Source organism: Thrips palmi, unplaced genomic scaffold (assembly GCF_012932325.1).
Source record: "Thrips palmi isolate BJ-2018 unplaced genomic scaffold, TpBJ-2018v1 HiC_scaffold_18, whole genome shotgun sequence".
Lineage (NCBI taxonomy): Eukaryota > Metazoa > Arthropoda > Insecta > Thysanoptera > Thripidae > Thrips > Thrips palmi.
The window spans coordinates 11,554,211-11,580,176 of record NW_023144627.1 but is presented as its reverse complement, the minus strand read 5'-3'; the positions used below and the strand labels follow the sequence as shown (position 1 = coordinate 11,580,176).

General features: G+C 61.6%; 1 protein-coding gene across 4 annotated transcripts in view; it reads left to right on the top strand.

Annotated features, from left to right (window-relative positions):
* The window catches only part of LOC117644388 (protein phosphatase Slingshot), a 63,663-nt gene that overhangs the window by 33,006 nt on the left and 4,691 nt on the right, over positions 1-25,966 (top strand). For 2 of the 4 annotated variants that reach the window (XM_034383801.1, XM_034383802.1), the window contains 8 exons: positions 12,031-12,184; positions 23,950-24,146; positions 24,237-24,302; positions 24,384-24,578; positions 24,678-24,947; positions 25,040-25,186; positions 25,283-25,466; positions 25,552-25,894. In XM_034383801.1, the coding sequence (XP_034239692.1) occupies positions 12,031-12,184; positions 23,950-24,146; positions 24,237-24,302; positions 24,384-24,578; positions 24,678-24,947; positions 25,040-25,186; positions 25,283-25,466; positions 25,552-25,894 (1,556 nt within the window). Of the gene's footprint in view, positions 1-12,030; positions 12,185-20,147; positions 20,205-23,949; positions 24,147-24,236; positions 24,303-24,383; positions 24,579-24,677; positions 24,948-25,039; positions 25,187-25,282; positions 25,467-25,551; positions 25,895-25,966 lie in introns of those variants that run through there. The other 2 variants (XM_034383804.1, XM_034383803.1) reach the window with 2 other exon arrangements.

Below are 25,966 nucleotides of genomic sequence, written 5' to 3'. Positions count from 1 at the left end.
CACCCGGTACATGCGAATCGCCGCGTGACTGCGTGACCCAAATCCTCCTCGCTGACGCGCGGCTCCCGAATCATGCAACATCCTGTGCATTTGTTGTGGCGCCGCGTCGCCGCGGTGACGGCGGACCGGACTGTCCGCCGCTGACACGCTGACACTGTCAGTTCGTCGGTGACAGCGTGACGGTCGTGACGGCGTCCGCGGCGTGCTGCTGACACGCAGCCTGACACACTGACACAGTCGCGCCGCGCGCGAAATGTGTCATCAGGCGGAGACCGACAGGCGGGCACAAAAACACGCGCAAACGGTGTAAAGCTGAGGCGCAATTACTTTTCCGTCGGACTGTCAGCCCGGCGCGGCCTCGGTGACCAGGCCTGGCGCCGCCTGGCGCCGCTCGCCGCGTGACGTGACAAAATGTCCGGTGAATGGTGTGGCGCGTGGCCGCGCGCTGGTCGGCCAGACCCGCGTTTCGTAACGAGACTTTTTTTTTTCGTGCTCGCTGCGCCAAATACGCGGCACGAAGTGAAGTACGAAGTGCGCGCCGCAGGAAATGTATTTAGCGCGCCGTGCCGAGTCTGGGTCGAGGATGTCGACGTGGAGGCTGTCGCCAAGGAGGGCGTCGTCGCCGCGCGGTCACTCCGCCACCGCACCGCCACGGCCGCGGCGATGACTCGCGGACGACGGCCACGACGGCCACCTCGCCTCCACGAGGATGACGGCGAGGACGGCCACGCCGCGGCAGCGCGGCGGCAGGAAAGGGCGTGGCGAAATTTTTTGGTGGTGCTGCGGAAAATGGCTGTGGGTTTCGTCACACCACTGGCAGACTTACGGCCGTGGCGCTTTGCAGTGCGTCTCGCAAAGTGAAATTCGGCTGTCAAAAAATTGTTTTTCTCTTTTTTTTTCGATAATTTTTCGACGAGTCCCTCCACTCCCGGACTGTGCCACCGTGTTGTTGCCCCGCGGGGGGTCGCCAACCGCGACACTGCGAGGCGTCGCGGCGCCTCGACCGCAAAGACGGCGACGTCACCGCGGCGGGGGACTGCATGACGTCGGCGACGTCGCCGCGGCCTCGACGCCGCCACCGACGGCCACCTCGCCTTCCGCCGCCGCAGGCCGCTCCGTGCTTACCTTGGTTCTCTCGCTTTGTTCCAGGTACGCCCCCGGTGACGCGAGGCTGCGGACGCCCCACCCCGCCCCGCCCCGCCCCGCCCCGCCCCGCCCCGACTGGTGACGTAGTCCAACGCACAGTGGGCCGGAAGACCGGTGGGGGCGGCCAAAACTCAAGACGCGTTTTGAGCTTTTGAGTCGTTAAACAGGACTCGAACCGAACGTGTGACCCCACCAATGGATTGCTCTCCGAACGAGAAATCCATTGGTGGGGTCACACGTTCGGTTCGAGTCCTGTTGAACGACTCTGGAGCTCAAAACGCGTCTAGAGTTTTGGCCGCCTCCACCGGTCTGCTGGCCCACTGTGCAGCGCGTTGTCCTGGGGAGGCCGCCTGCGAGGTAGGCCTTCCTCCACGGACAACGCACGCCTGTTGAGCGCGCTGCCTACGCTGCAGGCGCTGAGCGCCCGCCGTCTAGGCCGCCCCGCGACGCGGGTGCGCGCGCGTTGCCTAGGCCGCAGGCGCTCCGTCTTGCCTCTGCCTTTGTTTACCTTTTCGCGACGTCGGCGGCCCGGTGGCATTTGGTGCGGCTGGGCGGCGCTGGGTGGCACTGCGGCGCAGCGCTGCATGAAAATGCCAGGCGGGCGGATAAAAAAAAATGTGTTGCGGTTAGTGCCGCCGCCGCCGCCAACGCTCAACGGGCCGATGGCCGCGCCGCCGTTTTGAAAGTCCCGCCGAAAGACAAAAACAAAACAAAAAAAAAAGCGAGACAAAGAAAGGGGCGACGTAAGCCGCGCCGGACAGCACGTGGTGGTGGTTCGCGCGGGCGGGTAAAAAAGGCCCCGCAAATGTTGAGCTGCGCGAACGCCGCGACGACGCGCCAAGGCTGTGTCTCTGTGAGGCCGCCGCGCCAAGGGACTTCTCAAACTAAAAAGAAAGAAAAAGGACGAACGGCGCGCTATGAAAGTGAAGTGGTCGCCTTGAAGTGCACCGCGCCGCACCGCGCTCCCGTTGCACCAACGAGTGGCTTGCCGTCGGTCACCTGGTGGCCGAGGGCCGCCGAGGTCGCCGTCCACAGAGAAAGCTTGTCGCGTTCTCCGCGTGCAAATTGGCGACCGTACCGCCACGTTTTTGTTTACCTTTTCCATTTTCGCCGTCGTTGCTTTTGTTCTTGTTTGGAGTTATTGGCGGGCCGCGGGCCGCGGGGAGGCAGGACAGAAAAAAATGGCGCGTCCGCCTTGTCGCTTTGTTTTCGGTGCGTGTGCCACTACAGTGTTTTCTTTTATTGCGGTGTCGTGGGAGAGTGGTTGTAGTGTCATTCGGTTGCGTCGTCGCGAAGGCATTGTGCTGTTTGGATTTGGCGCCAGCTCCGCCAGGGGGCCGGCCCCACAGTGGGCCAGAAGACCGGTGGAGGCGGCCAAAACTCTAGACGCGTTTTGAGCTCTAGAGCCGCTGAATGGAACTCGAACCGAACGTGTGACCCCACCAATGAATTGATCTCCGAACGAGGAATCCATTGGTGGGGTCACACGTTCGGTTCGACACCCATTTCTCGACTCTGGAGCTCGAAACGCGTCTAGAATTTTTGCCGCTTCCACCGGTCTTCTGGCCCACTGTGCGCCGGCCAGCCCGGAGCCAGCCACCGGGGAAAATGGTTTCCGTCCCGTCGCGGACGGCAAACACGAACACGCTAGCCGGCCGTCGTAGTGCGGGACCTCCGGGACCTCCGCCGTCGTCGCTGTGGTCGACAGCAGACGCGGACATAAAATAGTAAAAAATATATTGTTTTTAAAACGAAAAGTCGCGCAGCCGCAACTTTCGTCTCCTGCTTAAACTGTTGGAGATCGGTTTGTCTTTATTTTCCGATTGCGTTGTCGTCTTTTGTTGCTCGGCCGTCCGGCGCGGAGGACCCCGCCGCCTGCTGGCGTTTGCGTTGGTGCAGCACGCGCGCTTGGCTTGGTCCGAAGGCAGCGCCCCGCCGCTGGACTGTTGTTGGCAGATCACAGAGAAAGTGTTGCTGGTCGTGCTCGCGGTGTCCGGGCGCCGGCCGGCCGGACGGACAGAAGGACAGACAGACAGACGGCTTATCTGGTTATAGCAAAACGCCCTTGCGTCGCCTCGACGCTTGCGTCATGATAGCGTTGGCATTGGCGTCCGCCGCGTCGTCGTCGCCGTTTGGTTTGACGCCCCGCCCCGCCCCGCCCCGCCACGCCACGCCCGCCCCGCCCCGCCCCGCCCCGCCCCGCCCCGCCCCGCGCGTGCCGCGGCGTGCCCTTCCTGGAGTCGCGGTCGGCGGGATGCTGCCTGCTCCTGCGCGGCTCCGCGGCGCTGGTCCCCCCCCACGGAAGGAAGTCCCGGGTGAGGACGCGCGCCTCTCTGGTCTGGCGGGGCGTGGCGGGGCGTGGCGGGGCGTGGCGGGGCGTGGCGGGGCGTGGCGGGGCGTGGCCGAGCGGCCGGGCAAAAAGACAGGGGAGGGGTGCTCGCGCTATTTCTGACGTATTGCAGCAGCGCGCTGGTGCATCGCAGTGCGTCGCGGTGCGCAGGGCGAACCGTGAAGCGAGCAGCCCGCCACCGCGGTGCGTGGCACACTGTGGCACGCGTGCCGAGATGAACCTGCTCGAGATTTTGCTCTCGTCGACGTGGAGCTCGGCTCGCGCCACGTGGGCCGCAGAGTGGGCGAAAGACCGGCGGAGGCGGCCAAAATTCTAGACGCATTTTGAGCTCTAGAGTCGCTTAATGGGTCTCGAACCGAACGTGTGACCCTACCAATGGCTTGCTCTCCGAACGAGGAATCCATTGGTGGGGTCACACGTTCGGTTCGAACCCTGTTTCGTGAGTCTAGAGCTCAAAACACGTGTCGAATTTTGGCCGCCTCCACCGGTCTTCTGGCCCACTGTGCGGCGTGCTGCGGGCGGCGCGGCAGGCCGGCAGGGACCGGCGGCAGGGACCAAAGAGCAAGGAGGAAGCATGCCCGTATAAGGACGCCGCCGGGGCCCTCGCCGGGGCCCTCGCTGGCTGGGGCCGTCGGCCGCGATTGGCCCTTGGCGTGATGATCCGTCTCCCTCGCACTCGCGGGGCGTGCCGCAGTGACGCGGGGGTGCGAGAGAGACAGAGCGTGGCGCTATCGGCGCTATCTCGGCCCGGGCCTGACCTCACGCAACGCGACGCAACGCCAGAGCAGAGACACTGCCAAGACAAGCCGAGTCGCCCCGCCGCGGCGCACCGGACGCAGGTACGCGACGCTTGTTCGGCGGGTAGTCCCGTCTCTCTCGCACTCGCAGCGCGTCGCCATGGCGTCGCACGGGCCGCGGCGGGGCCAAGGGCGGGCCGCGAGTGCGAGAGAGACGGGATGGCCTGCGGCTCTGCACTGCTGAACGGGGTCGGGCTCGGTGACACCGTGATGACGGGGGGCAGGCGGCTGTGGCATTGGTACCCGAATAGACGCCACACACACACCGGCGTGGCTTTGCGGGATTTGCCGTGTGAAACGGCTTCTGGTCGCGACCGCCACACCGCCACACTGTCGCAAAGCGCGAGGCCGCTGAACTCATTTTACCTCGTGTCCCCGACGACGACGACGACGACGCCTCGACGCGGATCCGTGGATTTGGCAGTGGCGTCGCGAGGCGTCGCGGCCCGGCCTGCAGCCCAGCCTTGGCCCTGCCAGTGTGCCAGCAGACTGATTCTGTCTCTTTCGCACTCGTGGGGCGGCCCCTACAGGCGCGAGAAAGACAGAGCGACGAAAACGACTCCGAGTGTGCAGGCGGTCGTGGTCATGCAACGACAGTCGCACTGCAATCCGATCCGGACCGGAGGGAAGGCAGTCGGTGCGATCGGCGGCCCGGCAGCAAGGCGGCAGCTCGGTCAATCGGTCACCGGGCCACTGTCACCGGGGCAAAGCCGCGCACTGGAAAAAAAATTAAAAAACTGAAAATTTACAGAAAAATCGAACCAGTCTAAATTATTTTTCACAGAGACATTGATTTGCGTCGTCGCTGTACTCTGCATCTTAGCTACTCTTCGCGTGAGAGAATCTGTTTGATGCAAAGTAAGCTGTACTCGCAAGTTCTCATGTTTCCCAAGTGTGTTTATTTAAATTTTGAAAAATTATAATTAGCAGTGTAGCAGCAGCGCGGTGACTCGTCGGATTACCCACCGCCGCCGTCCTCTGTGTTCCTGACCTAGACGAGAGCGCCGAGCGCCGGCCTGGCCAGCCACCCAGCGGGCTGGCGGGCCCAGCGGGCGCGCTCCTAGACAAGGTCTAGACAAGGTCTAGGTGTTGGTGAAATCGGAGGGGGGCCTTGTTCAGTCAGTCAGGTGTAATCAATCAAGGGGCCGGGCCGGCTAAAGGCGGCCGCTCGGTCGGTCGTGATTAGGACCGCCAGTCACTCACACAGACACGCGCAGTCACACACACACAGGCAGGCAAACATTCAGACTCACACACACACAGAGGGCTGAAAGTGGCTGAAAGCCTCGCGGTGTCGTGACGCGTTCGTGACGCGTTCGTGACGTGTCGTGCGAGGCGGATGAATGCCGAATGGAGAAAGTGAGGGGATGTGACGCCGGTGATGCATTGCTATTCGCAGTCGCTCTGTCTCTCTCGCACTCGCACAGGGCGTTCCCTGTGGGTGCGAGAGAGACAGAGCGACGACAACGACTCTCGAAATCAGTCCTGCTGCATGCTGCGCTGCCGCCGCGCCACTCGTTATTGGCAGTGTGGGTCGCGCTCGGGGAAGTCCACTGGAGAACATGACGATTTTTAAGGGGGTTTTGTCTGTCTGTGCAACTGGTATTCGCAGAAGGTGGCGAGCGAGTGGCTTGATTTCGACACATTCGATTTCTGGGCTCTGTTCTTCGCTGGCAACGCGTGCCGTTTGCGTTGAAAAGTCGCCAAAAGATTTTCTTTTTCTCTTTCAAGTCGGCATGGTGGCGCCTCGGCTAGTCTCGGCACTATATTGGCCGCGCGCTGTGCTCCACGGCCGGCGCTGTCGTCGCGGGCCATTGCCACTTTCCCCATTCTCCTTTTGTCTTTTCCTCCCCATCGAGTCCGCGTCCGCCTTGGCGGACCCGCGGCGCGGCGGCCTGTCCGCGCCGCGGAGATCAAACCGAAAAGCACACAAGGAAGCGAGCCCCTTGCTTGGCCGAGCCATGGCCGAGCCCCCAGCCAGCTTGGCTCTCTCGCACATGTCCTGTCCGCCCGCCTGTTCCCGGGGGAGAGACCGTCCGACTGTGTCTGTCTGTCTGTCTGTCCTGTCTGTACACTCTAAATGTAGGGTGCCCAGTAACTGGGCGCCTTTGTCGCCCGCCCCACTTTTTAGGGTGCCAAATGTCGCCCAGTTTCTGGGCACCTTTGTCGCCCAGTCTCGAGGTGGACAAACCATTAAGGAACCTGCCCCCACCCATGGACCAGCAGCGACTGAGGTGCCAAAGGTGCCCAGAATCTAGGCACCTCAGTCGCCCAGGAACTAGACACCTGAACATATTCTACCCTGGGAGAGGGCCGGTTACTGTATGATTTGTCCACCCCGAGACTGGGCGACAAAGGTGCCCAGAAACTGGGCGACATTGGCACCCTAAAAAGTGGGGCGGGCGACAAAGGCGCCCAGTTACTGGGCACCCTACATTTAGAGTGTATGTCTGTCTATCTGCCCGTCTGATCCTAGCTGGACCCCACTCTCGACCCCACTGCCCCGGCCTGCGGTGAGGCACTACCCCTCCTTCGGAAAATCCTGGATCCGTGCCTGGGTCTCCTCCGGCTCGCTCTTTTGGCCGAGGCAGCCTAGGCTAGTCCGGCCTGCCTCAAGTTCAGTGGGGCGTTGCCATATACAGGCACACCCCTTGCGGTCGCCCCTTGGCGTCGCGGCCGCGCAGCGCGCAGCGTGTGTGACTATAGTTAGCCGGCTGCCGGCGGCGCCCGCGACCCCCTCCAAGTGCCCCCCCCCCCCTCTCTCTCTCTCTCTCTCCTCTCTCTCTCTCTCTCTCTCTCTCTCTCTCTCTCTCGCTCTGCGCCCTGGTCAATGGCCGCCGCCGTGGCAGAGGCAGGCAGGACTTGTTGGAATGCCAAGTGTCGTTACGACCCGATTGTCCCAGACGCGTGCCTTTTTCTGCGCGCCTGTGTGTGTGTGGGGGGGGGGGTGTCTAGATGTCTGATCAGCATGCTGCTCCACTTTCTTTGCGTTGTCGACCGAGTGGCGGCTCGCTGGAATCAATCTGACAATGTCTCGATCCGCCCCCACGCGACGGAAAAGGACAGTCCGTTCTTGTTGTTTTCGTTTGTTTGGTCGGTCGGTTCATGGTTTTGGCCGCCTCGCCTAGCTGCGCCCCGAGCGTCCCGTCGTAGACGGGCTCTGTCTGTCGCTCTGTCTCTCTGTCTCTCTCGCACCCCCAACGCACAGTGGGCCAGAAGACCGGTGGAGGCGGTCAACATTCAGGACGCGTTTTGAGCTCCAGAGTCGCTAAACAGGACTCGAATCGACCGTGTGACCCTACCAATTGATTGCTCTCCGAACGAGGAATCCATTGGTGGGGTCACACGTTCAGTTCGAGTCCCATTTAGCGACTTAGGAGCTCAAAACGCGTCTAGAGTTTTGGCCGCCTCCACCGGTCTTCTGGCCCACTGTGGGCACCCCATGAGTAAGTGCAGGGCGACGTAAACACTTTTCGGAATCAGTGTGCTGTGTGTTTTATTTTGGTTTACCGTCGCGCTAATTCGCCGGGACGGCCTAGGGGTCTGCAGCGGCATTACATTTATCTCTCTCTGTCTCTCTGCCGCCGCCGCACTGCCCGCCTCATACGTGACGTGAGTGCGTCTCTCGTCGTGTGTGCCTGCGCCACCCCTTGTCCGCTAAAATAATGAAAGGAGACAGACGAGTGGAGGGGCGGCGGAGGGGCCCCCAGCGAGGACGTGCACCTTTGTGATGTGCTTGACCTGACGCCGAGACGGCGAGACGGGGACGAGACTGCTGTCGCGGTGGCCGCGCTTTCAGCGAGGGGTTGAGGGAGAGAGAAGGAGATGCCGTCGCCCTCGCACTCGGCGGGGCGTCGCTTGCGGGTGCGAGAGAGACGGAAGCACTTCGGAACGAGCGCGCGTGCGGCGCGTGCGGCGCGTGCGGCGCGTGCCCGGCTCAAAGACGCACCGACGCCATTCGGCGTGGACGTCGTGGCGACACGTGGACGTCGTGGACGTCGGCCTAGTTGTTGGCGCGCCCGTTTGAGGCGGCCGCGTCGCAATGGAGATTGACGGCGGCCTCGTCGTCGTCGTCGCCAAGGTCCCCGTCGGCGTCCTTCGCGACCCGCGCGCCGCAGGCCAACGGAAGCGCCCGTCGTCCTTAATCCCGTACACTGCTTGGAGCGGACGGACCAGGGCGTGGATTTGGATTTGGAGTGGCACGGTTTGGCTGCGGCTTAGTTCCTATGGCCGGCAGCACAGCTGCGGCTTGAGCTTTCCGGAGATCCTCGGCCACCCCGATGAGGCGAGAACGCCCCGCCGGACGGGCCGCGTCACGTAGTCACGTGGTGGTGAACGCGAGTCCCGCGAAGCGTTGGCGCGGTCAGTTTTTGGAAAAAGGCTGGCAGCCTTTGCGTCCTTTGCCGCGGTGTGTATATTTAGTGTCGGCACCGCCAAAAGGAGGCGGGGCGGGGCGGGATTGGCGACAGGCTGCCACGTGACGAATTTGCCGGCTCGGCCGCGGTGCCGCCGTGTCGCGGCACTGCCGCGCGCGTGCCACACGCGTGCGGGATCGAAATGCAATTCGGAGGGCTATGCATACGTAGCAGGGTCCCCGCGCGCCAAAATATCTTCAGCAGTGTCGTGCCCAGCAACCGGATCGGCTCGTGGGAGTCTAATGTGCAACTTTTTTTTAAAATCTTTTTTTCCTAATCGTGTGGTCGTGTGCATGCGACTAGGAAGATAGTGGTCTAATCGCAGGCTGCTGGGTGCATGGTGCATCGATAGAGAGGCGGCATTTAGCGGTGGCGGGGCAAAAACAAACCCGATTGTGTTGCGACGGGCTGGCCGACGACGGCTGCCCGATGGCCGTGTGTTTGGTTTGTTGACGGCCGCGAGTGTACTGCACGCCGCGCTGCCGCGCTGCGGGGACGCGGACGGCCCGTGCTTCATCATCGCCATGCAGACTGATCGCTCTGTCTCTCTCGCACTCGCAGGGCGTACCGCGATAAGGTGCGAGAGAGAGAGAGAGGGGGGGAGAGAGAGAGAGAGAGCCCCGCGATGATGGAGTGAGCGATTCGCTGATTTGCATCGCCAAGAAGAAGAGGAAAAAAATAACCAAGTGCCAAACGGGAATGGCGTGCCAGCGGCGCCAGCGCGTGCTGGAATTCCACAACATTATTCCTTATATTCTTTTTGTCGTTTCCGATCTTCTCTCTTTTTTTTATTTTTGGATAGAAGTTCGCGCCAACTGAAAGCGCTCTGACATTCAGTAGTTTTTTTTTTTTTTTTATCTCAGTGTCTCTGCCAAAAGTTCGCAAGCTTTTTTAAAGCCTCATACAAACTTTCCAAATTTCGCATTTTTAATTATTTTTCTTTCGCAAGATTGCACATGAGTTACATTGTGTCCTGCCGTTTTTAATTTCAAACGAAATTTTAGTCTCATCTGACATTGAAAAGTCTTTGTTTTTCCTGTTATTATTTTTTTCCGTGTTGTCGACACCGCTGGAGGCTCCAGTGAGGCTCCAGGCGCCGAGGAAATGACTGTGGGTCGGCGGGATGGCTGGATAAATGGATGACCTTGGCTTATCTCGGAGCCTGGCGGCTTGGCCTTCCCCTCCCTTCGCGACGCCCGGACGCCGCGGGTCGGGCCCCTTCTGTCCAGGCCTCGCGGGCCAGCGCCTCGCGGTCCGGGTTTCGAAAAGAGTCCGCCCCGCCCCGCCCCGCCCCGCCCTCGCGGAAGTGTCCAAACTGATAGCAAACAATCTTATCCGCCGATCCTCGCTGTGCTGCGCGCTGCTCGTCCTGCCCCTCCTGTTTGTGCAAGACGTGTTCGACGCGCGGAGGTAGCCGCCCTCCGCCCGGCGCGGCCCGGCGACACCACCACACCGCAAAACAGATTATGATAAGCTTTTCCTGCTGAGGAGAACTCGACCAAGTCGCGCACTCGAAGACGGAATGGGGAAGGCTTTGTACAGTGTACGCCCCGCTCCGCATCGCTCCGCCTGGAAGCCTAATTGGTTTTCGCGCCTTTTCGGTCGCCGCCTATTTCTCTCTCTGTCTCCGTCTTTCTCGGCTGATTAGCGCGACCGTGCGATTGATGATCCAGCCGCGAGTGGCGCGGCGAACCCGAAGGGGAACCCCCCGGGCGGCTGTCTCTCTCGCGCCCCCGCGGGACGGCCAGGGACGCCGCGGCTGCCGCGCGAGTGCGAGAGAGACAGGAAGTCGGCGGCATGCGGCCTTGGGTGATTTTCCCGTCGAGTGTATCTCACTGGAGAAGATGCGCGCGTCAGCACTGGAAGGAAAGCGGACGCTGTCGGGATGGACGCCGCACAGTGGGCCAGAAGACCGGTGGAGGCGGCTAAAGCCAAAATCCCGGACGCGTGCAGAGCTCCAGAGTCGCTAAATGGGACTCGAACCGAACGTGTGACCCCACCAATGGATTGCTCTGCAAACGAGGAATCCATTGGTGGGGTCACACGTTCGGTTCGAGTCCTGTTTAGCGACTCTGGAGCTGCACGCGTCCAGAGTTTTGGCCGCCTCCACCGGTCTTCTGGCCCACTGTGCGTCGACGGCTTGCTGTCTCCGTCTGTGCCTTTGGCTCGAGAAGCGCGTGGTTTCGCTCGGCTGCGTTTCGGCGATGACGGCGCTTCGGAGACATTGGCTTTGCCGAGGCATTCCGCCAAGTAAGGCAACTCGTCCAGAATGTGGTCGGGCCGCCTTGGGGCTTTGTCCCTGCGGTCCGCCGTACCGGCCCGGCCATCATGCCGGCCATCATGCCGGCCGCGCGTTAAAGAGCAATCCGAGCCCCTGCAGCGGCCTGCGGCTGGAGCTGGAAGCTGGGACGGCCCGAGGCTGCCTGCCTGGTTGGGTGCGTGCGAATGCACTGCCAAAGGCGCTGCCAAGGCACACGCACGGCCATATAAGCCGAAAAACTTCGGTCAAAGACCCAAAAGTGGACGTGTTGGGATAAAGACGCCACGGAGGAGCCGATGCCAAAACCGCCTCCATGTTTTGGTGGCTCATCGGGTTGCTACGGCAACAAAGATGGGTGTCTCCGGAAACAAGGGCGGAGGAAAACTCTGGCAAACGTGGTTTTTGTCAATTTGAGATCAAGTTTCGTTGAGTTTGCCTCTGGTTTTGGAATGAAATTGTGAGGCGACGCGGGCGACGTCGCCGCCAGGGCAGCGGCCGGTGTTCCTTGCAGTGTCACTGCCGCCGTGCCGCTGGACGACTCACTCAGACGCAGCCCGGCGATCTGGCTGCTGCAACTCGGCGCATGCCACAGACTGACTCCTGTCCCCCTGACTCCGAACAGGAGGCCTCTCTCTCCCTCCCTCTCTCTGGCACTCGTGGGGCGTCGCGCTGGAGTGCGAGGGAGACAGAGCGATGAAGCGACTGCTCGGAACGAGCTTTGCCGTCGGCTCAGGCAAATGTGCGGCAATACGTTATGGAGGCAGTGGCGCGGACAGCGGACGGCGGCCCCAAGAGTAACGAACTGCCTCTCCTCTCGGGCTTTTAGGGGGCCACAACCTGTGTCCTGCACTCGCAGGCTCGCGAGCGACGGCAGTTAGTACGTCTTGGACTTGGTTCAGCTTGAAATCGGGAGAAGAATTTTGTTTTTCAACTGGCGTCAGCGCTATGCTAATGTTGTTGTTTTTGTTTTGCAAAGCAGTGGGCGTGCGGTGGTCCGCCTTGCAGTGCTGTGGCACACTGTGGCACACACTGGAAAGTGACGAGGTGCTTCTCTTGTTGCAGCCTGTCGGAGTGCTACTTCGCCGGCAAGGGGGCCGCCCTGGTGCTGCCGCCCCACGAGCGCATGGCGCGCTCGGACCGGGCGGGCCGGTGCGACATCCAGCAGCACCTGCAGTCCATGTTCTACCTGCTGCGGCCCGAGGAGACCCTCAAGATGGTGGGTACCCGTTGCCGTCCGTCCGGGACGCTGACGCACAGTGGGCCAGAAGACCGGTGGAGGCGGCCAGAACTCTTGACACGTTTTGAGCTCCATAGTCGCTAAACAGGCCTCGAACCGAGCGTGTGACCCCACCAATGGATTCCTCGTTCGCAGAGCAATCCATTGGAAGGGTCACACGTTCGGTTCGAGTCCCATTGAGCGACTCTGGAGCTCAAAACGCGTCTAGAGTTTTGTCCACCTCCGCCCGGCCCACTGTGTGACGTCGGCGTTGACGTCGCCAGGGGATTATACGCCGTCGATGCGATGGCTGTTTTAATGGACTCGCGTATCTATCGCCGATCGGCGCGGCGCTTTGGCTTGACTTGGCGGCGACGGGTGCGGCCTGGGCAGGCCTGGGCCCGGCTAGAGGTGTTATACTGACGGAAGAAGACCCGCCCCGCCCGGCCTCGCGTTGCGTCCCAGCTGCATGCTGCATGCAACGCCGCCGCGCCCGGCCCCGCCTGGCCCCGCCCCCACAGTGCAGCGCGCGCGCAAGGCGCGTGCAGCGTGGCGTCCTGCGTGGCGTCCTGCGTGGCGTCCTGCGTGGCGTGCATGCGGATCAGGCACCTCGCGACGCCATCCGTCAAAGCAAAGCAAAAAAAAAAAACGCATGGAGTCACTAAAATAAGAATTCTATTTTATTTTTTTTAAAGAAGTTGCCCTTTGCGCTGCTATGCTTCGCTGGCCATTTTGGGCAAAAAAGCGACAAATTTTACAAGGTTTTTTTTTGCGATTATTATCGGGCTGCATCGAATTTGGCCGGCCGTGGACGCTGCTGCACTTCCCCGCTGCGTCGCTGCATCGGCGTCCCTGCCTTTGCCGCCTCATGGCGGCGGCAGCAGCCTTTTGTCGACGCGGGGCCCGCCAGGCTTGCTTGCCTTTTGTCCGGGCCGGATGTTTCCATGACTGCGGGCCCGTGCCGTGCCGCGCCGCGCCGCGCCGTGCCGCGATGACGCTGCAATTAATGCGCATCGGATCGGCGGTGACACCCTCCGGACGGGCGGACGGACCGGCAGACAGACAGACAGACAGACAGACAGACAGACAGACGTATCATATATTTGCCAAATAAGCCCGGCTTGGCTCGCACATGGCTCGCGGTACACGCCGCCGCTCACCCGGACTGGTTTTATCACGTGGAATGCATGAATGGCTGGCACCAGCGATAGAGGCTGCTGTCGTGTCTGTCCGTCTGTCTGTCTGTGCGTCTGTCTGTTTGTTTGCTCTGTTCGATACTACGCCACGCGTACTCTCCGCATGTGGCCATGTGAACCAGCACCGCCCCGTCGTACTACCCGCACTGCGCCTCGGCGTACTTTTCCACGCGGGGGTGGGCCGGCCGGGCTCGGCGTCGAGGCCTCGCGCTGCGTGCTGCCCGTGGCCAAGCGGACCGTGAGGTAGGAGAGGGGCTCCCAGCTCCGCCGCCTGCCTGGCGGTGCCTGCGCCACGGGGTGCCAGCCACCCCTCTCTCTGTCTCTCTCATCCCGCCGGCCGTGGACCACCGCCCCGCCCCGCCCCGCCCCGCCCCCGGGGTGACCTTGGCCGGGCTTTGGCGCGCAGCCCGGCGCAGCGCAGCCACCAAACAGCGCCCCTCGTCGACACGTGCCAGACTCCGCGACGCTCCCACATCGCAATGAAGCCTCTCTGTCTCACTCTGGCCGCCTCTGTCCCTCGGATTGATTCCTGGGATTTGGTGCCGCTCACTATTCGGTCACGTCGCGCGGTTCAAGTTGGTTCGTTTTTCGCATTCGGCTGCCGGTGTCGACACTGACCGCACGCACGCACCAGCATGCCCTCTCCCCCTAGTGTGTGTGTGTGTGTGTGTGTGTGTGTGTGTGTGTGTACACACACACGCACACGTGCGGCAGTGTCCACGACTGATAAGGTGCGTGCGAGCAGTGAAAGCGCAAGTGGTTACGGCGACACATACTCCTACACTGACAAGCAGGCGGGGCGGTAATCGCGTCGGCCGGCAGATAGGGTTGGCCGTACAGGCCGCAGGCCAGTCCTGTGTCGTCTCTCTGTCTCTCTCGCTCTCACGGGTCGCCCCGCAGGCGTGCGAGGGAGATGGAGCTACTGGACAGCACAATCGCCCGGCCCAGGCAGACCATAGGCAGGCCGTGTTGACGAGAAAGCGGCCGCCTGTCTCTGTGGCCCTGCCCTGCCCTGCCCTGCCCTGCCCTGCCCCTGCCGCCGCATTGCGGGGGGTGGGTCTGCTGCCGGCCCGCTGGCGAGCGTGCCAGTCCAGTCTAAATTCGCAAACGTCCGAATTCAAGTTCGAGTCAAACTTTACCACTGGAGTTGCGTCGTGATGCTTGTATCGCTCGGCGCTTATAGCGAGGTGCGGTATGCACTGTAAAATGTGAGTTTGGCTGGGTTGGCATTCCCTGGGGGTAGGAATGCCTGCTGCTCCGGGTGTCCCCTCCCCCTCGTCAGCCTCGTCAGCATGCCGGCTGGAGGCAGCCACCCCCTCCACGGGCCGGCCCGGAGTGGGTACTCGCATGGCTCCCGCATCACTGGATCTGGAGGAATCTAATACCGCCCCGCCCCGCCTTGTCCTTGGCAGGATAGATGGGCTCGTGGGGGTGAGCCGGGTTGGGGTTGCCAGGGTTGCCACCCCGCCGTCTGGCCGCGTGGCCGCGTCGCTGCGTCGCCACGTGGAGCACGACTCAAGGACGCCCCGACCCGCGCGGCACAACGCGGCGCTCTTTGCGCAGTGTGTGGCACACTGTGTGGCAGGGCTAGGGCGCTTTTATTCTGCGGACAAAATGTGTCTCGCTGCACAGTGGGCCAGAAGACCGGTGGAGGCGGCCAAAACTCTAGACGCGTTTTGAGCTCCAGAGTCGCTGATTAGGACTCGAACCGAACGTGTGACCCCACCAATGGATTCCTCGTTCGGAGAGCAATCTATTGGAGGGGTCACACGTTCGGTTCGAGTCCCCTTTAGCGACTCTGGAGCTCAAAACGCGTCTAGAGTTTTGGCCGCCTGTACCGGTCTTCTTGCCCACTGTGCGCTGCTCAGCTTGGCACTGCGGGTGGCGCCTGGTGGCGACTTTTATAGTTGCCGGCCCCCCGCGCGGCCTCGTGTAAAGCGTGTGCGTTATGGGGGTGTAAAAGCGTGACCGGTCAACCCTGACGGCATTGGCGGGGCGCGTGGAGGCCAGTGTAGGCCCCGGCCGCGTCTGTCTCTCTCGCACTCGTGGGGCGTCCCGTTGGGGTGCGAGAGAGACAGACAGATTCCTTCGGAATGAGGGCGCAGCACGCCGACGACGGCCTCCCCCGAGCGCAGCCCCTCCACCCTCCCGTCGTGCACCCCTTGGGCCCTTGCCGCTGCACTGCCAGTTTGCGCCCCCTGCCGTGCTGGCCGCGCTGGAGGCCTGGAGGGGGCCTGGAGGGGGCGGCGCGGACCCCCAGTGGTGTTGCAGTGGGGCGGCCCGGCCAGACCACCAGTGCGCCGGCAGCACCCCCGGAGCAGAGAGCGCCCCCTGGCCCACTGGCCACCGCAGTGTAGTACCTAGTGTAGTGGCGTGTTCCCGCGCACCGCCCCCATGCCGTCCATGGCGTCCTCGACGTCCACGAGGTGGCGGCACGGCGTGCTCCCGGACGCGCGCGGCCTCGCCGTCGTGGCGGCCAGGCTACGAGAGGTACGCTACGCTAAATAGTTCACCCACGAAACCCTTTAGTCTTTCCATCCCTAGAGATGTTTTTCGTTTTTCCCTAGAAGTGTTGTTCTAGTGGCAGCGAATTTTTTTGTTGGTGTTCTGTTTGTGCTCGACAAACGTGGGTCATGGAAACGCCTTTGAAAGTGTGCTTGGTTCCTTTTTGCGTGGTGAGCGTCCTTTCTTTGAACGTCTGGCCTGCATGTCCGTGCAGCGCGGCGCAGCGGGGCATCGGGTTGCGGCTTGGCCTAGAGAGCCCGTGACGCCCCATCCAAAATGCAGCAGGTTTGTCCAGCCCAGGAGGGGGAGGGGTGAGGCTCTGGGAAAAGGGCCATGCCAGGCCGGTGAGCGTGTGTGTGTTCAAGCAGTGCAGTGGTACACTAGTCGTAGTTCCCCGAAGTGGCGAACTAATTTTTGGATCGATTGCCTGCCGGCCCCCGAGACCGCGACTGCGGCGCCCCGAATGCCTGAATGCACCTGTGGGCTGCTTCCGGGCCGCGCCCCGTCGCGCTGTCTCTCTCGCACCGCTGCGGGGCGCCCCGCGAGTGCGAGAGAGACAGAGGTAGAAATCAGCCCGTGGCGTGCCGCCCGACTCCATTATCGCTGTCATTACGAGCCGAGGGTTGCCGAGGGCGGCCCCGGGGCGCTGGGCCGGCTGGGGGTGAAAAATGATGACGAGGTTGGCGTGGCGGGGGACCGCGGGGGACGCCGCGCGGACCCGGAAGTGGCGTGGAGCCCCGCTAGGCCCGCCGACGGCACGACGGCGGCGTGGGCCCTGGCCGCCCCGGCCCGGTCGATGCGGAGTGAACGCCCTGCCGAGTGCCGCCTCCGCCGTCAGGACGTCACCGCCGCACCGCCGCCGCGACGGACTTGTTGACCTGCTGCAGCAGCGCGCGTCTATGGCCGTCTTTGGTGCCGCGAAAAGCAGGAGGCCCGGCCCGGCCCGGCGCTCATGCGACCGGCAGTCCGATTCCGAACGCCCCGCTGTCTCTCTCTGCCGCATTCGTTTGGCCGTCCAAAGGGGTGCGACAGCGACAGGGCGACCTCCGAGGCGACCTCCCTGCACTGCGAAAAAGAAATTTCCGCGCTCGCCCTTTTTTACGGAGTAAGCGGAGCAAGAAGGCCGATGGCATGCGCGACGCCGCGTCGCGTCGCTCGGCGTCCCCACCGTAAAATATGGCATAGCGGACCGGATCTCTTCTTGGCCTGCTGCCTGCAGGCTGCCATGCTGCTGCTGCAGTGTAGGATGCCTATATTCCGGGCCGGCCTTGCCGGGCCTTGCGGCCGCTTGAAAAATTTCAATTGCAAAAACGGGGCGACGCGGGGCGACGCGGGCGGGGTGCCGGAGGGCCACTGTAAGTGCTGCACGGGCATGGGGCCCCGCCTGGAGGTGGAGGGTTGGGTTGGGTGCCCTGTATGTGGGGCAGTACTGCGGCGGCGCTGCCAGCACACTGCCAGCACGGCGTGCAGTGCACGCCCGGGCAGCACGCCCCGCACGCGCTGCTGGATCAATCGGGGCGCAGGCAGGTGAAGCACGGCACGCCACGGCACGCCACGCGGCGACGGCCAGCGCCACGGCCTGCATGGTCTCGTAATTGTGCCGGACTTGGTCGATAGGCGCGGCGTGGCGGGGAAGGAACTGGCTGGCGGCGAGACGCTATAGCGTGCTTCACGACGCCGACTGGGGCACACTGTGTCGGTGTGAGTGCGAGTGCCCCGCCATGCATAAGTGAATTGGTGTCGTCTGCCGCGGTGCACGCGTCTTTAATGATTGTCCGGCGATCCCGCTCGAGTCGCCCTGCGTCCTGCAGGGCCAGAGTCTGAGTCCACCACCCAGGGCAGGGCCGGCCTCCCCGGTCGCGACTTCGATCGTGCCTCCAATTACGCTCGTCGGCGCGGACGAGACGAGCTGGCGGCTGGCGGACTTCCCTCCTCGTTCCTCTTCCTTCCTTCCTCGCCGTGTTTTCAAGGGCGCGTGTTTCGTTTCGGCGCCCCCGGGCCGCTCTCTCCATCTCTGTCGCACCCAGGAGGCGGCCGGGCGCGCCCCGCGAGTGCGACAGAGAGAGCGAGAACCAGTCCTGGCTACGCGCTGCTACGCTTTGCGTGCCGTCCTCGCTTTGTTTGGGGCTTGGCGTTTTGGGCCGCGGGGCGCCGCTGGGCGCCGCGCGTGTCCGCCGTGGTTTTCTGGTGTGCCGGTATTTCCCGCCTCGGCCGTCGGCAACGCGGGGCGGGAGGCGGGGCGGGGTGCGTGTCGAGGACCCATTGCGCCCCTCGAGACCGACTGCCGGCGCCCCGCCCCGCTCGGCGTCGGCGTCCTAGCCGCCCTATCGTGCTAGACGGCGGCACGGCGGCACGGCGCTGTCGTGTCTTGTCGCGGCCAGGCCTGCCCGGCCTGCCCGGCCTGCCCCCGGGTTTCCCAATTGGCCGCCGCGTCGTCGCGTCGTCGGCTACCCCCTTATCCTGATCGACGAGCCTCGGCCGCCTCGGTCCTCGGCGTCGCCACTGTAATGGATGCCGGCGCGGCGCCGCAAGGCTGCTGCAGCGAGGTGCATCGCGCACTGCTCGTCCTTGGCGCCGCGCCGCCGGCACAGTGGGCCAGAAGACCGGTGGAGGCGGCAAAAATTCTAGGCGCGTTTTGAGCTCCAGAGTCGCTAAATGAGACTCGAACCGAACGTGTCACCCCACCAATGGATTGCTCTCCGAACGAGGAATCCATTGGTGGGGTCACGTTCGGTTCGAGTCCTGTTTAGCGACTCTGGAGCTCAAAAAGCGTCCAGAGTTTTTGCCGCCTCCGCCGGTCTTCTGGCCCACTGTGCGCCCATCGGCGGCCATCGAGTGGTGTTATAAGCCGGCGGTTATTATGCATGCCAAGCGGTGCTGCGGGCCAAGCCGGCCAAGCCGAGGGCCGGCCATGTATGTCATGCGCCGCCCCTCCCCGCCCCGCGCCGCCCCGCCCCGCCCCGCGGGTACTGAGCACTGCACTGCAGGTCGTCGGCGGCAGGCGGCCGGCGCCCTGTTCACTACACGTTATGGCCGGGGCGCGTAATGAAGGCGTTTGGCCGCAGAACAGTGCTTTCGTCGCTCTGTCTCGCTCGCACCCTGCACGACGCCGGCCGCGAGTGAGAGAGAGAGAGAGAGAGAGAGAGAGAGAGAGAGAGAGAGAGAGAGAGAGAGAGAGAGAGAGAGAAGGCGCTGCGTTCGGCCGAGCGGCGGACGCCCTTGATGCGTGCAGTGACCGGAGGCTGGAGCGGCCGGGGCCGGGCCGGGGCCGGGCCGGGGCTAGGCGAGACGAGAGCGAGAAGAAGGAGGACAAGTGTCCGAAGCTGGCGAAGCTGGAGCCGAGGCGAGTATCGGGATCGATCCCGATTGGTTACTGCAGCGGGCAGCGCCGTCGGCGGCACGGCTCATGGCCGGCCATGTTCGGATTCGGAACGCGCTTGTCTTCCCTCTCGCTCCCGCCGCCGCCTTGCCGCCCCGAGGCGGCCTTTTATTTTTATCAATGTTGTTGTCTTTTTCGCGCACGTGTTGTACTACGGGAGGCTGCCGCTTGCGTCGTGTGTGGCGCCACCAGTACTAGGCTGCGCTGTGCGCTGTGCGCGCAGGGGAAAGATATAGGTGGATGAATCACACCCCGCGCGGCCGCGTTGCGCGAGAGAGACAGAGAGAGGGGATGCTTTTGTGTGACTCGCCGCCCAAATGAATCAACGCGGACGAGGCGGACCGGACGGTACACCTGACGCGTGCGCACACGCACAGACACGCGCTCGAGTGCGCACGACACACGCGCGCGTCGTCGTCGGCGTCGTCATCGTCGGCGTGCTCGTCTGGTCCGGCTGCAAGATAAGCGTGGCGCTTCGCTTCGGTTCGTTCGGCTCGCACCTTGTTGGGGCGCCTCGTCGGTGTCGCCGCGGCGTCGCGGCGGAGGGGGAGGGGGAGGGGGAGGGTGCCGCGGGGTGGGGGTGGGGGTCGCGCCGCACCACGCCGCCGCGGACGCGGAGCGCGGAGCGCGGCGAACGAGAACAACGCAGTGTTGTGGCGGGCGGGCTCCCGTGCGGAGGGAGCGTCGCGGTGCGCGTGTGCTGCGCCTGTGTCCGGCGTGCGTGAGTGTGTGCGTGTGCCAGAGATGTGGTTTTGAATCGGCGCGTGCGTTCGCCACCATGGTCGTCATGTTCAGCGCCCCGAAGGAGGGACCGCGCTGGCGGCGGCCGCCGTCGGGCCGCGCGCTCCGCGCCATCCTGGAGGACGTGCTGCGCCACCACGACGTGCCCGACGACGCGCGCGACGCGCCCAAGGAGCGACTGGCCCCCGTAGTGAGTGAGGTGCAGTGTCCGCGTCGTCCACGTTGTCCGCGTCGAGCGGGGCTCAGTGCTCGGCGCTCGGGGAGAGGGGCGTGGATTTCCCTGGGAACGGAACGAAACAACACGCCTGCCTACGCCTATCGGACTGTCACTGCCTGCTTTTCGTCTGGCCATCTAATGCTGTCTGTCTGTCTGTCTCGTCCCACTGTCTCTTCGTATGGTTGTCACTGTCACCCCGTTTGCCCGTCGACCTGTCTATACTGCCGTTCCCTATGCCTGTCAGTTTGCCCGTCTGTCTGTCCGTCCGTCCGTCCGTTTCGCTGATAAATCTGTCTGCCCGTCTGTCTGCTTGCCCGTCCTGCCGGCCTGGCGGCGGGTCTAGCGGCGGGCTGCCTGCTTGTCTGGCCCCTTTGATTAGAGCAGCGCGGCAGCGCCCAGGAAGGCGCGATACCCGAATGAAGCGAGGCGCGCTAGACTGCTAGACACACAGCGTGACAGGCATGCATGCGCCGCGAAGGGCCGTGCCGTGCCGTCCATTGATTGGCCGCCGTGGTGTTATCGGCAGGGCGGGAGACTCGAAGCTGGCAAGCTGGCACGAGAGCATCCATCCATCCATCCACACGGAAACAAACAGCAGCAAACGTCGTGCCGCGTCGTTTTGCACTAAAGAGAAAGAGGACGCCGCGGCGCCCCCCCCCCCCCTGCGTGCGCGCGGTGTTTGAACCGAACCGCGCGTGCACACTGGTATTGATTCGGTCGTGTTTTTCCGGGGCGCTACTGCGAGCCGGGCGTCGCGGCCCCGCCGGAGAGCGCCGGACTGGGCGATGCCGGGCGATGTCAGCCGATGTCACCCGATTCTACGAGCGGCCTGGCGTCGGCGTGGCGTCGGCCTGGCGTCGGCGTGGCGTCGGCCTGGCGCCACTGCGCCCCAAGGACTGGCTGGCCGAGCGGCCGTTCCAAGGCCCTACGGGGGGCGGGGGCGTGCTTGCATTTATTATTAAAGCGGGGTCAGCAGAAGGCAGCCCTTATAGCCGTGGCCCGCATGGCCGCGTGCGCCCGCGCCTCGGTTCGACCGGCCTAGTGGGGCCTAGTGGGCCGGACCGCGCGCGGTTTCGGCCTTTCGGCGCTCTGCTCTTGGCGCGGACTGTACGGTGGGAATGGCGGCGCGGCACTGTCGCGGCCGACATTGTACGACAAAGGCAACGGCATGCACGCGGGACGCGCTGCCCTGCCCGGAGGGTCCGGAGGGTCCGGAGGGTGATCGCATCTAGTGTGTATCGCGCTCGCATTCGGCGGGGACGCTCCGTCTCCCCCCCCCTCTCTCTCTCTCTCTCTCTCTCTCTCTCTCTCTCTCTCTCTCTCTCTCTCTCTCTCTCTCTCTCTCTCTCTCTCTCTCTCTCGCACTACTGCAGGACGCCCCGGAGTGCGAGAGAGACGCGGTGAGTTCGGAATCAGCCAGGCGACCCTTATTCAATCTCTCCCCCTCGGTTACCTCCCCCCCCCCCTTCCCCTTCCTCTTCAACCTGTCTAGAACAGTGGTGCTGCTGTGCTGCTCCTTTGTGAGGCGCACACAGGTAATGACACTTTTAGGTTGGTGAGTAAGAGAGAGGGGGGGGGAGGGAGAGAGGGAGAAAGAGAGAGAGACAGACAGTGTGAGGGGAGGGTACTGGAGGTGTACGTAGGTACAAGAGCTCCGGCTTTGCTGCCCTCCGGCCCTGCGGCCCTCGGCCTCAGCATCTTGCCTTTCCCTCTCATTTGCCGCTGGAGTGGCAGAGTGGCATGCACTGGCTGACGGATTGGCACACGGCGTGGCGTACAGTCCGCGTCGAAAGTGTCCACCGTGTCCCCACGCAGTCTCGGCGGCAGCGCAGTGGCCACCGCACCGATAAATTGAAACGCGACGGCGCGAGTGTCATCTCGCTCGGTCGCACCCCCGCAGTGTGGTGTGTTTGTGTGTACCTGTGGGCGGGAACCAGAGACGGGCACCAGTGGAGGAGCGGCCGAGCTCGCTAGCGAATCGCCCGGGTCATTTGCTGCGGCTTCAAATTGCCACGGCTTGGGGCTTGATGGCCGGATGGCTCGAGTCGCACTGCGTAGCATGCGTAGCGCGTACTACGTACTTGTAACCACTACACTGCGAACTGCGTTGCAGCGGGCTGCCTGCCTGCCTGGCTGGCTGGCTGATGGTGCCACGGTCGTTACCTGCCTCAATCAAAAATATCGCCGCCCGCCCCTTTTTTTGCTCGCCGTGCCGTGCCCCGCCTTGGCGCCGTCGTCACATCGAGTGCCTTGGCGCGCGAAAATTACCCCCCCCCTCCTTTTTCCCTTCTCTGCTCCCTCCCCCCGGGTCCTCCAGTGATGCATGATTACCTTTTCGAAAGTAGACGTTGGCGCTTGATTGCACCAACTTTTTGTTTTGTTTTGGCTGAGGTAGATGTAAGGGACACCGTTTTATTCTGGTGTCGTCATGGTTTTTGAGCTTGGACGCGTTTACGTGGTACACGTTGGTTGCTGCATTTGCCGCCGCCTGACGCGCTGACGCGTTGCCGCAAGTCGGACTAGACCGCCGAGTTTGGCGAGCAGAGAGACACCGTTCCGTTTCCACATCGCTGGCCTTACTGCCGTACTCGCCGCCGTGCACGGTGTTGCAGTGTGCCAGTCAGTGTGGCCCGGCACGGCCCGTGCTTATTGCCGGTGTAATGTGCCCCGTCCCGCGCTTTTTTGCCCGCAGCTTAGCCAGCCCAGCGTGGGTGGCCCCGGCCGACATCCCGCATCCCAGCCCACAGAGGTCCGGCTTGTCCTCTTGGTTTTTTTTTTTTTATGGATTCAAAAAAGTTTGCTATTTAGAAAAACAATTTCTTAACATATAAGTTGACGCAGATGACGCCTTTTATTTAAATTCGCCCTCAGTTCTATCTACACTCACCCACTTCCCCCTGCACTCGGGGCCAATCCCCTCTACCCCCCCTTTTTTCCCGGGAGGCGAACCTTTCCGGTCCTACTACGTAGTTAATGGACGCCCCCGCTGAAAGTGTGGGCGCTACGCGGTGCTGCGCTGCGCGCTGCACCCGGACCTTCTTTGTTCCGGCCGAATCGGTCTTGGTGTTGGTCTTGACTGCCGCGCTGTCGCCAAACGGCCCAAGCAAAGCGCGACGATTTCTCGTCCTGCGGGACTGACTTCCTGGCGCGGCACGGCCGGCACGGCCATCGGCGGCGCGGCTAAAGGTGTCGCGGTGGGCGCACAGTGGGCCAGAAGACAGGCGGAGGCGGCCAAAATCCTAGACGCGTTTTAAGCTCCAGAGTCGCGAAAGAGAACTCGAACCGAACGTGTGACCCCAACAATGGATTCCTCGTTCGGAGAGCAATCCATTGGTGGGGTCACACGTTCGGTTCGAGGCCCATTTAGCGACTCTGGAGCTCAAAACGCGTCTAGAATTTTTGCCGCCTCCACCGGTCTTCTGGCCCACCGAGGGGCGTTGCGTCGCGACGGAACAGTGAACTACTGAACCGCGCGCCGCGACGTCGCGACGCCTCGATGGGCCCTGCTTCTTGCTCCCTTCTCATTCGCCCCTGTTGAAAGTGAAAGGTGAATATTGGCGTAGCGTGGCGTAGCGCCGCGCCGGGCACTCCACTTGATTGACCAGGCGAACGTGAAGTGGAACGCAAGCAAGCGGTCGGTCGGTCACACTAGCCGCCCCCTACCCCGAAAAAAAAAATGGGAAAAGTGTGAGTGTTTGAACCCGGACTGTTTGGTTTGTTTGTGCAGGCGGTGAAGCTGGAGAGCGCGCACGCGGGCCGCACCCGGTACCTGGTGGTGGTGTCGCGCGAGGGCCGCACGCACCACGAGGAGTCCTGTCTGCTGGGCATCGACTGCAGCGGCAACCAGGCCTCCGACAAGGCCTCCACCGTGGGGCTGGTACTGCGAGTGCTGGCCGACACGGCCATCACCCTGGACGGCGACGGGTCAGTACTGATATTAATTTAAAATTTTTAGAAAAAAAAAATCCACTTTTTTGTACTATTTGACTGTAACCTGGAGCTTCTGGTTTGCAGTGGGTTTAGCGTCAGTGTTTGCGGCCGGCAGCACATCTTCAAGCCTGTGTCCGTGCAGGCCATGTGGTGAGTAAGAAAGCCTAGGAAGAGGGCCAAGGTTTCGTCAAGAACTGAATCGTAATGAAATAATTTCGTCCTTTGTTACAGGTCTGCGTTACAAACGCTTCATAAAGTGAGCTCCAAGGCGAGGGAGCACAATTTCTTCTTAGGTGGCGTTACACATGATTGGGTAGAGTATTATGAAAACCGCATTGAGAGTGATCGCTCCTGTCTCAATGAATGGCATGCTATGGACAACATTGAGTCTCGGAGGCCACCAAGTCCTGACTCAGTCCGCAGCAAGTAAGTTTTAATTTCTGCAATTAAAAAAAAAATAAAAAAAATTCCAATACGCTCTTTGGGATTTTATTTAATTTGTTTCTTCTTTTTAATGACTTTTAGACCCAGGGAGCGCGAAGAAACAGAAATGGTGATTCGTTGCACTCTCAAGGAAATCATGATGTCTGTTGACCTGGATGAAGTCACATCCAAGTATATACGAGGCCGCCTAGAAGATCAGCTTGACATGGATCTCGCAGAATACAAGTCCTTCATTGACCACGAGATGCTGACAATTTTGGGCCAAATGGATGCAGCCACAGAGATCTTTGATCATGTTTACTTAGGCTCTGAATGGAATGCATCTAACCTAGAGGAACTTCAAAAGAATGGGTATGCAATTTTGTAATTGAATTTTTTCTTGTTTTATTTCTGTAGCTATGTATTGATTGATGTATTGATTTTTTTTTTCTCTTTCCCTCTAGCGTAAATCACATTTTAAATGTCACTAGGGAAATTGATAACTTTTTTCCTGGGATGTTTAACTATTTAAATGTCAGAGTTTTAGATGATGAGAAGACTGACTTGTTAAAACATTGGGATAATACGTTCAAGTACATCACCAGGGCCAGGTTAGTCTTAAAGCCATCAGTCCTTGTAAGAAGCAACAAGCAACATTTGTCACAAACCTATTTATTAATGTTTTTTTAATTTATTTTGCATTTTAGGAAAGAAGGCTCTAAAGTTCTAGTCCACTGCAAGATGGGTGTAAGCCGGTCGGCATCTGTTGTTATCGCTTATGCTATGAAAGCGTACAACTGGGATTTCAAGAAAGCTTTTGAGTTTGTCCGACAAAAACGGACATGTATAAAACCGAATACCAGTTTTATCTCACAGTTAGAAACCTATCAGGTGTGTATAGTTGTTCTTTAGGGTTGTTCCTTAATGATCCAGCTTTATGTTTGCTAAGTAAAACCATGTTTGTTTGCTTTTTCAGGGAATATTAGATGCAATGAAAAATAAGGAGAAGCTACAAAGATCAAAGTCAGAGACAAACCTTAAGTCTCCAGGCCTTGTCGCAAAGGCAGAGGCTACGTCTTCTGGGCCAACAAATCAGCTCCGAAGGACTGGTCCTTCTGCTGCAAGCGCTATGAGCACAAGTGAGCCCACTGCGAACATTGGTGATGCAGCCCCTAGACAATCCGAGCCCATTGCTGTACCAGGCATAATGGCTGCAGAACCGTCAGGAAAGGAATTGGCCAGCTGTGGGGGTAGGCCGAAGTCTTGGTCCCCTGACAACACACTAGTCTCAACTCTCTTTAGTCCACGGCCTCCTGCAGGTAAATGTTTCTCCTTTAATCGGTAAATTTGTGGTGGGTGTCTAGCTTTTGTGCATAATGATCTAACCAATG